Source organism: Prosopis cineraria, unplaced genomic scaffold (genome assembly GCF_029017545.1).
Source record: "Prosopis cineraria cultivar Desert tree isolate PC_DT_omini unplaced genomic scaffold, ASM2901754v1 PC4, whole genome shotgun sequence".
Lineage (NCBI taxonomy): Eukaryota > Viridiplantae > Streptophyta > Magnoliopsida > Fabales > Fabaceae > Prosopis > Prosopis cineraria.
In genome coordinates this window covers 28,715,459-28,726,742 of record NW_026555335.1, presented here as the reverse complement: position 1 = coordinate 28,726,742, position 11,284 = coordinate 28,715,459, and the positions used below count along the sequence as shown (strand labels likewise).

At 34.2% G+C, this 11,284-nt stretch overlaps 1 protein-coding gene and 1 pseudogene across 1 annotated transcript; both read right to left on the bottom strand.

Moving 5' to 3' along the window:
- Positions 1-1,706: 1,706 nt before the first annotated feature.
- On the bottom strand, positions 1,707-7,606 carry LOC129308929 (G-type lectin S-receptor-like serine/threonine-protein kinase LECRK3; annotated as a pseudogene).
- On the bottom strand, positions 7,043-8,862 carry LOC129310064 (G-type lectin S-receptor-like serine/threonine-protein kinase RLK1). Its single transcript, XM_054951900.1, has 2 exons — positions 8,845-8,862; positions 7,043-8,608 (listed from the first exon to the last, which is right to left on the bottom strand). Exon 2 carries the CDS (start codon positions 8,599-8,601, stop codon positions 7,609-7,611), a length of 993 nt encoding a protein of 330 aa, XP_054807875.1. The 5' UTR covers positions 8,602-8,608; positions 8,845-8,862; the 3' UTR covers positions 7,043-7,608.
- Positions 8,863-11,284: the final 2,422 nt, after the last annotated feature.

Sequence of the window (11,284 nt, the reverse complement as noted above, 5' to 3'; positions counted from 1 at the left end):
TTAAGACTTCACATATTGTCGCTAAGGAACTGAAAAGTTATTTCTTGAATATTCGATTCTCATTCCACTTCAAAAAAAAAAAAAATCATAGCACCAAAGTAATATGCTCACACAAATAAATTATATGAACGAAAGTAAAAGCTACTAAATTTTAAAGTTATGCAGTCCAAAATAAATTGTAATTTATACTAACATCAAGATAATTGTCAATCTTGAATGACAGAATGTGAATATATATATATATATATATAGACACACACACACCCGATTTTTTCTTAGGGTATATAAATTATAATATATTATAACAATTCATACTATCGCTACATTCTAATTGTTGTAAAAAAATAAACACAAATCTTGTTCTTTGAAAAAACACTTAATGAGAAAAATTTCATATTCTTTCTGGAAAGTTGGACAATACTATCCCAAACTTTGGGCATAAGTTCTCAAGTCAACAGTTGGTTCAAAAAGTTAATAATATATGGAAAAATGAAGTTGAAAGTTTCATAGCTTTGTCGTAGAAGCAAACAAACTCCAACACTGGTTAAGGTGTCAATTATTTCCTCCAATAAAAAAAATATTTTTAATTGAATCTCACCTCTTAATAAAGTAATTACTTACTTTTCAACTAACCCTATCTTCTTATATTTACCCCTATTAAACACCTTACAATAAAAATAAAGTCACTCATCAATAAAGGCAATTTAAAAAAAAATAATGATTACACTTCAAAAAACTAAAAATATCCTATATTTTTTAACATCTAATTTCTTAAAAAATGTCTTACATTTTGAACGGAGGGAGAATATTTTAAAAATTTAATTATCTTTTTTTTGGTCGCTTGAGATCATATGTTGTTACTGTGGAAAGATATATCGATGAATTATTGCTTGAATGTTCAATTCTCACTCCACTTAAAAAGAAAAAAAAAATATCACGTCATCAAAGTATTGAACTGACAAATAAGTGATATGAACAAAAGAAATTTTGGTCGAAGATATGATCAAAATTAAAAGCTACTAATTTTAAAGGTATGTGGTCCAAAATAATTTGTACTCTCTCTGTTAAAAAAATATAAGGTATTTTTAACCGAATCTCACCTCTTAATAAAATAGTTATCTACTTTCAAATTAACCCTATCTGTTTATATTTACCCATATTAAATACCTTACAATAATTATAAAGTCATTCATTAATAGGGACACTTCTGAAAAAAAAACAATGATTACACCTCTAAAGTCTAAAAATACCTTACATTTTAAACATTCAAGTCCTCAAAAAATGATTTACATTTTTGAACTGAGAGAGTAATTTATACTAACATCATTATCTTGAATGACAGAATGTGAATATGTATATATATATATATACACACACCTCATTTTTTTCTTGGGTATATACATTTTAATATATTATAACAAAAATAATTTAAGTAATTAAACTAATGATTTTTAATATAATTTGAATTGAATATATATATATATATACATATATATTAGTGTTATATAAGAGTACTATATATATACAGTCAAGATGATTTTAGTTTCCACCTTATCGCATTTGGAAAATGTTTTTTAATTAATTTATACATAAATATACATTACCAAAAAGGTAGAGAATGATATTAAAAGGGTAGCTAATTTCATATCATTTCTTTTTTAAAAGGAAAAATAACATCAATAGCATCGAGTTTCTATATTCAAAAACAGACTGATATTGATGAGAAATTGAGACATAACATCAACTTTATATTATTTTATTTGTATAGCTACACAGAAACGCATAACAATTAAAACGAAGCAAATTCTTCAAGCAAAGCAGATGGACAAGGAGGAATAGCTACCTCAGTAACTCCTTCAAGCATCAACACCACACTCTTCATTGACGGTCGAAGAAATGGTTCATCTTGAATACACCACAATCCCACTTTCACCATATTCTCCAGCAATGTCTGGTCCACTTCTTCCCCAAGAGTCAGCTTGTTTAACTCTCGCCGAACAAAACACTTATACACCCAATTGGACAAAATAATTTGCTCTGGATTTGATATGTTAACCACCATGTTTCTTCTACAAAATACTATTTCCAAAAGCATTATTCCATAGCCGTAAATATCTGCTTTCACTGTTATTGGAATGGCTTTATCCCATTCTGGAGCCACATATCCTCTTGTTCCTCGGACTTGAGTGAAAGTCCTTGTTTGATCCGGTATTAGAAGTTTTGCAAGACCAAAATCTGATATTTTAGCTGTCCAAAACTCATCCATCAATATATTTTGAGGCTTTATGTCGCAGTGAACGATAGGAGCTTCACATTCTTCATGGAGATACAATAACCCTTTTGCAACATCTAGTGCTATTCTTCTTCTCTGATCCCAATCTGGATGTAAAGTGTTGTCCCCAAAGATGAAATTTCCAAGGGTACCATTGCTCATGAACTCATAAACTAGAAGCCTTTTGGATCCCTCAGCACAATATCCCAACAAGCGAACTAAGTTTCTATGGTGGGTTTTTCCAATAGCTTGCATTTCCGCTTGAAATTCTCTCTCTCCTTCTTCAATTAACTTCTCTAGTCTTTACACAGCAATTATCTTTCTTCCTTTGTGTAAAATTCCTTTGTAAACACATCCAAAGGAACCCTTACCCAACTCTTGTCTAAAACCATTTGTTGCTTTTCTCGACTCATTGTATGAAAATACCCTCAGAGTAACCCCTTCATTCAATCCAAAATCTCCCATCTCCAGCAATCTTTTGTAACTTAAAACTCCAATCTTGTAAATTAGAAGGCTAGAGGTTGCAATGGCAAAACACAAAATAATAGCAAACCCTAAGATGATAATAAAAATAAACACAATGGCTTTTTTACTTGTACTTGTGATGGGTTTTGGTTCAGGTGGCGGCGTGTCGTTGCTTTTAAGGCTTCTAAGTCCCACCTTTAAGTATAATACGGATGACCCTTGCATATTTCTTATGACATATCTTAATGGAAGCTCTTGTTTCTTACAACGCCTCTTTTCGGCGTCATAAAGTGCAGCTCCACACTAGCAGTCCTTCAAGCAAGAAGATTGGCATTCATCTCGGACATGAACAGGCTCCTCGGCATAAGGAATACCACTCAAGGTTACCCAAATTAATCATCTTATACAAGGCTTCACTTTCTTTTCCATCTTGACACTCTGGCTCTAAAAAGTTCCTTCTGCAGCCAAGATTCTCTTTACTTGGATCTATAAAGTCATTTCCGGGGAGACACTCGCAGTAGGGTTGATTGTCATTATAGGTGCAATAGCTATTGAACCCACAGAACGTCTTCACGTTGCACAGATTATCCGGTGCTGACCACAAATTTTTAACTTGACGCTTGCCACTTTTATCATCAAAATGAGCATAGAGTCGAAAAATTCCATCAGGATCAACAGTTGCTCGATAAATAATAGTGTTGGAAGAAGGATGGGAACTATCCAAAGCTAGCCAATCATCTGATTTCCAAATTGCAACCCTGTTGGAATTATTGCCATCTATGATTCGCAGAGGTTCAGGACCTGTGTTGTTGAGAAAAAGATAATAATAATTGACTTTAGTGTCATCATAATAAGAATCCGAGGCCCAGTAGGCATCTGATGTTCTGCTAGCTGAATATGCTGGATACAAAACTAGGTTTCCATCCTTCTGCATCAAGAGCTGAAATCTTCCTGATGATTGGTTAGTATCGGATGAGCTAGAGAGCAATTGATCCCCATGATGTAGGCTTTGACCCCCTAACATGGTATCAGTAGGGTGATTGAAACTCTGCCAAAGCATGTTAGAGTTTTTGTCGTGCAGTACAAAGTTACCAGTATCAAGCATGGAGGCAAAGGAAACAGTTGTTTGATTGTCGCTATAAGCAACAAGCTTGTTTTGCCTTTGATCTGTTTGCAAGAGAAGCACACCGTTCATAGTTAGTTGAAGCCTTGCATTTGAAGATACAGGAGGATCATCGCGATGGGCAGTCCATACAATTTGTTTCTTCGCACCAGTAAGCCAAATTCCGACTTTGAAGCCATAGCCAGCTTGTGGATAAAAGCCAAATGCAAATCGACCGGATTGTGAAGGCCATGAAGTGGGATGAATATTTGGGAAAAGAGTGGAGTTCAGTGTTATCCCTCAGCGAATACTGTTTCAGCTCTTCCAAATATAAAACATGCCAACAGCAAAAAGGGGATGTTTGATGCGATGGCCGCCATAGCTAATAATCCACTAAAGAGAAGATTGATACAGGCGGCCATAACTATTGCTCTCTCTGGTCTTTGTACTCTTTCAAAGAAAATGATAATGCCTTGGTAGTCACGACTTCACACTTCACAGAATTATTTTGTTTTAATTTCTTGATTTGACTTGACTTGTCGAAGTTTCATAGAAATACAAGGTCCATTAATATGGGCAGACCGTGCATGTTACCGTGAGACTTTAAGAAAAATTACATGTAAATTGGTTTTTGGTATTCTCCCCACTATTTCTTGGTATTTTATTTTGGTATATTTAATATTTTGACTCAAGCATAATTAACTCAAACTTAAATTTCCACTATATTTTTGTTTCTTGTTTTAATGAACCCATTAGGTAATTCTTTGTTTCATTTTTTATTACTTTGACATTTTAAGTCAGTCTGATAAAATTATTTATTTTAAAGTTCTTTATTTTCTTCCAATTAAATTACTACATGCAGGCGGCCACAACTACTGCTCTCTCTCTCTCTCTCTCTCTCGCTCTCTCTCGTCTTTGTACTCTTTCAAAGAAAATGATAATTCCGTGCTAGTCACGACTTCACACTCCACAGAATTATTTTGTTTTAATTTATGTACTTGACTTGACTTTTCAATGTATCGTACTTTAAGAAAATTACATGTAAATTAGTTTTTGATTTTGTCCCCACTATTTCTTGCATTTTATTTTGGTATATCTAATATTTTGACTTAAGCATAATTAACTCAAACTTAAATTTCCACTAGATTTTTCTTTCCTGTGTTAATGAACCCATTATGTAATTCTTTGTTTCATTTTTTATTACTTTGATATTTTTAGTTGAGTCTAATAAAATTATTTTTTTTTTATGTTCTTTATGTTCTTCCAACTAAATTGCTAGATGCACAAGGTTTGAAATTTGAACTTCCAACCATTTACTTTAATAACAAGAGCTTTTACCTGTACTCACATGAATTTTAGTTGGTTTGAACTTCATTATTTTAAATAGAGCCATACTTTCATGAAATAAGATTTATAGAACATTTGCATAAATGATATTTTAACTTCAATTCAGTAACCCGGTCAAGAATAAGATCTCAAACCAATTTTGTTTATATATTAAGGTTTATATGTTAATTATTATTTTTTGCATTGATAATTAAAATTATTTGTAATCTTCTTAGTCAACTATAGTGATTTAAATTACCAGATATTTAAGGGAGAGATAACATTGCTTTGATTTTAATACATGGAGGCTGATATTGTGTCGTCACCCATTATTTGAGGGTGTAAAATGCACCTAAAAAAAGTTGAGAGGCACATCATTGTTTTAAGAATCAGATCATATGGTCAAATCAATTGGATTGTCGATTAGAGTTGTTAACAGATCAGTTTAGATTAAAAATTTATTTTCATGGTTAAGCTGGATTTGATTAGAGCTGAGCTATCAGTGAGCTAAAAAGCAAAGTTGATCTAGAAACTGAAACAATTTTAAAAAGTTAGATGAGTCTAAACCTAATTAATGTAAAAAATTAAATTAAAAAATCATAACAATTTAAAAATTAGACCCCACTAAAAACCTGCTTCATTTTTGGACCCATCATTTATAGATATATGTAGTATGATTTGGACCATTTTCTTAAGATGTTGACAAGTACAAATACTTTTAAGCTTACTCATATTTAATTTAACCAAGATTCACCTTGTATGGCCTTTGGGTTTGTTGGACCATGTATGAGGCTTAGAAGAGCCATTACACCACTTTGGGATCAAATTGTTAGGCTTAACTTAGAGTTGCCATTTTGGGCAATTCAACATGGCAGGTGGCGTTATGTGTAATGATGGACGAAGTGATTTTTAAATTTGCATATTAGTGTTTCTAGAAGGAGAAATGAACGGGGTTTGAGAGAGAGGTTGAGAGGGAACAATAACTCTCTACTAGGGCTTTAATAGTGTTTATTAAGCAATTTAAATAAGTTAATAAAAGTTAGAAATATGACTGTTTATAGCTAATATTATTAATGGAGGACTTATGCCTTAGCTGTATTAATAGCTAATTAGTGATGATTATTCATTAATGGTATTTGTTAAGCCTCATCTATGGATTAACTACTTTTGAGGCATTTGGGATTATCGAAGGCTTTCTTGGAATCCAAGTTGTACTCTTGGGGTGGTAACTTAAGAGTTGATGAGGTAACCGGGAGTTTAATTCTATTAGATAATTGTTGTCAGCAATTATGAGTTATTTGTTAAATGCAAGCAAGTTTATATTAATGATTGAGGATTTTGTTGCTATAATAAGAATCATCAATGATGAATTTAGTTTCATGATTGAGTTGTAATTTGTGCTCAAGTGAATGCTTGACATTAGATAAGTATGAATATATGATTATGGTATGAGAGTACATATTGATTATGTCTTCTTGACTTGATAGTATATACTTGATTATGAGATAAGTTAATCAAGTTTTGCATTTATGATATGTCATTAAATAATACAAGCATTTCACATGAGTGTGATAGGACATTAACGGTAGGGCAAAAACTGATGAATTTTTCAAATGTTAGGGGGGAAAATGACCTAAATTAAAATTAAATTTAGGGCACTTGTGCACCCAAAGTGAAAAGTTTGAGGGCAAAAATAACCTGTAACTAACACTGCCAATTGATCATACTAAAAGGACTACTGAAAACAACAAAATAAAACTAAAGGGACTAAAAACAAAACACAATTAAAGTATAGAGAAACCTATTGTATTTTCCCAATACATTATTAGCATAAGATAGTAGATGTATAAAGTAACATGCATTTGTGGTTGTGGATGTACAAGAATAATATATGTATATATATATATATATATATTGCAATAGCATGCTTAGCTAGGATACATAGATAGGGTAAATACAAACTGGAATGAGAATGGACAATTACATGGATTGATTAATATTCTTATGCAATAAGCTCCATATAATATTGAAGATTATCAAACAAGGGGGGTTGGTGATGGAGGAATTGGGATACGTTTTTATCCCTTCCAACATCAATATCACATTCTTCATTGAAGGACGTAAAGATAAGTCCTCCTGGACACACCACAACCCCACCTTCACCATTCTTTCCATTGTGTTCCATTCCACATCTTCATCTACTACTAGTTTGCTCAATCCCCTCTCACAAAGCAATTATGTACCCAGCTTGAAAGCATTATCTCCTCAGTGGAGGAAGCATGTAAATCTATACTCTGTCTGCAACATATGATCTCTAGCAATACTTTGCCATAACTATAGATGTCGACTTTTACAGATGTTGATGCAGCTTTCTGCCATTCAGGTGCCATGTAACTGCTTGTTATTTGATTTCCATCTGTAGCTCTGGAATGTTCTGGCATTACTAGCCTTGCAAGTCCAAAATCAGATAATTTTGCAGTCCACATTTCATCCATAAGTATATTATGTGGCTTAATATTGCAATGGACAATACAACTTCACACTCCTCATGGAGATACAAAATGGCTCTTGCTACATCCAATGCAATCTTGACTCTTTGTCCCCATGACAAGCGCATTTCAGCTTTGAATAAAAAATCTGCTAATGACCCATTGCTCATATATTCATAGACAAGAAGCTTGTTTGAACCCTCAATGCAATAACCAATGAGCTTAACAAGATTTCTATGATGAGTTCGGCCAATTGCAGTTATTTCAGCTTGAAACTCCCTCTCCCCTTCATCAACAACTACATCTAATTTCTTCACGGCAATCCTTTTGTTACATCCGCATATTGCACCCTTATAAACTATTCCAAAAGATCCTCTACCAATCTCTTCTTCAAAGTTTCCTGTTAAGTTCACCAATTCATCAAAGGAAAATGTTCGTAAACAACAATCCTCATTAAACCTCATCAGATTGGCACTTTCAGAAAGCTTTGTGTATGAATAGACTTGATGCTTGTAGAAAAAGAAAATAGACATCGCAAACACTAAGGAAATGAATGAAATGGAACCCAAAGTCAGGAGTAGAGTTAAAATAAGACTTTTCTTGTCATCAATGTGAAATTTCCTTTCAAATGAGATAGGGTAGTCCGTAGTGGTTTTATTTCTTAAAGGCGTCTTGAAGATGGCAGTGCCTGAAGCGTTCTGAACATTATGTCTGCCATATTGAAGCGGGAGCTTATATTTCTCACAACTGCCATTCTTATATAGCGCCGCCCCACAATTGCAATCTTCCAGGCAAGACATTTCACAAGCTTCCCTTTCTGATGGCATAACCAAATATGGAGAAGTTCTCCATTGCAACTTTGTCATGTAAGTAACGTTGTAGAGCACCTGTGGATCTGAACTGGTTTCACAGATGTCATTGTTGATTTGTTTGCAGTCCAAGAACATGTTACTGCTACTTTAGAACTGCATGAATCCAGGATAACATTGGCATACAGATGTGCTGCCGTTGGTGGAGCAATAACTGTTGAAGCCACAAAAACCATTCACTTCACATTGATCAGACAAGGCCCCCCATAGGGTAGTCCGTAGTGGTTTTATTTCTTAAAGGCGTCTTGAAGATGGCAGTGCCTGAAGCGTTCTGAACATTATGTCTGCCATATTGAAGCGGGAGCTTATATTTCTCACAACTGCCATTCTTATATAGCGCCGCCCCACAATTGCAATCTTCCAGGCAAGACATTTCACAAGCTTCCCTTTCTGATGGCATAACCAAATATGGAGAAGTTCTCCATTGCAACTTTGTCATGTAAGTAACGTTGTAGAGCACCTGTGGATCTGAACTGGTTTCACAGATGTCATTGTTGATTTGTTTGCAGTCCAAGAACATGTTACTGCTACTTTAGAACTGCATGAATCCAGGATAACATTGGCATACAGATGTGCTGCCGTTGGTGGAGCAATAACTGTTGAAGCCACAAAAACCATTCACTTCACATTGATCAGACAAGGCCCCCCACATAACTTGCATGGTTGGACTAGCATTCTTCTGAAATTGGTGGACATACATTCTAAAATTCCCATCTACATCAAGTGTTGCTCGGTAGACTGAGGTTGTGGTCTTTCTAAGATGGGTACCATTGGCCAGAACATGAATGGAAGAAACATTCTCACCATCCCATATTTCAAGAAATCCTGTAACATTCAAACTAACCCTATAGTCCAAATTGTCAGGAATATCTATGAACAAGTAAATGTAAGACTCCTCTGAGTCTGCTGATCTGTTTCGAGGGTAGGCAAAAAGACTTTTGTTGCCCATATGGAGTGCGAAATATCCACTTGAGTGGTCTGAGTTGGACAAAGCAGAGACCAATTCATAATCTCTAAGTAGATTCTGACCTCCTAATATGGTGTGGGTGGGGAAATCAAAGCTTTGCCAGATAACACTTTGATTTTTATCGTACAGCACGAAATTCCCAGAATCAAGCATAGACGCTGAATCTGCAGGCTCTGGCACATACTCATGAGTAAGTAACACATCCTCTTTCTTGCTTTGAAGCAGCATCAGGCCGTCTTTGGTTAATTTGATGATAGAATCAGAGGATATTGGTGGATTGTCACGGTTAGCCATCCAAACGGTGGTGTTTTGAGGCTCACCCTTTGAGCCATATCCCAACGGCAAAGCCGTCACCTTGTGGATAAAAGCCGAAGGTAAATAGACCAGAGGCTGACATCCACCAGGTAGAGTTTCTTGGAGAGATCGATGAGCCCAAACTTATGACGGTGGAATGATTTTGTGTTGAGCTATAAATTGGTTTGTAAATAGCACTGCAACAAGAAGAGAGTAATGGAAGCCATGGGAATATGCATTATGGCCAATCTGCAAGAAGGGATCAGAGACGAAAGTAGATGGATGGATTACAACTCAGAAGAGAAACAAATGAAAGGAAAATTGTTTGTCCTCTGGAAATTTGGTTTTCGTTAAAATAAAAAGAAAAATAAGAAAAGCAAGGCGTCAAAGTAACGGTAGGGCATAGGGAGGCATGACTTGCTCCATGAATTACGGGTGCTTGGAGTAGTCAAGGACGTGGAGACAATTTAAATTAAAAATAAAAAAAAACCGTGCAAGTAAATTGAATTTCTGCGAAGAAAGATGAGTCAACAATCAATGGGTAGAGTCAGTGGTCCCACACCGAGCAGAAGAAGGAAAATTATATTAAACAAAAGATAAATTTGGGCAAATGCAAGATGTTTTGGAGCACCAATTCCTACAAGTTGTCGCAAGGTAGGCCTAAAAAATGTTAAAAACGATTTTGGGCTCATCTTTGCAGCGACACCCAAATAGCTTTTTTTTTTCTTATTTTTATATTAGATATATATAATATAGGTTGGTTCAATGAATTTGTACACATTCTTTTTCTTTGACAATTTTGTGGTTCAGTGAATTCTGAAATTTTCAAACAAGATGTTTACCGGAAAAAGAAAAATCAAAGATATCCTTGCCAAGTATTCTGCCCAAAGGAATGTGGGTTTTATCTAGAGATTTCATTAATTCCCTTCGCAAAGCATATGCTTTTTAAAGTTATAGTATTAAGTAAAGATGGAAACTAAAACAATTCTTATCAATTTTATGTAAATAACATTTTCTTCGTTCTAACAGGATAATCAAAAGTGACTTGTATTAATGATTGAATAAAGTATTTAGAATTTTCAATACAAAAATATTTGTTATGGGTCTATCCAGAATTAATTTTTACAACAATTTTTACATACATTCAATCAAGTGTACTGCAGGTGTCTCCTTCATATTTACAAGGAGATTTAGAGAGAAACAATTCATTAACACCCCAAAAGTCTTTAATCATGCAATTTGTAGATTTTATGAGAGTTAGAGGATCCGGATGAACATTTTGAAAAATATAAGCACATCTCAGTTTACATATATTCCAACCAAAAAAAAAAAAAAGCTATATAAGCCATCATTTAATCCATGTCTTCTCCATCACATCATAATAGTCTCTCAAACCACATCATAAAATTGTGTACAGCATTTGAGTTTTTCAGGATACATAAAAGACAATCAAACCGGATCGGTTTGACCAAACCACAAGTGAGAAGCATATGTTCAATA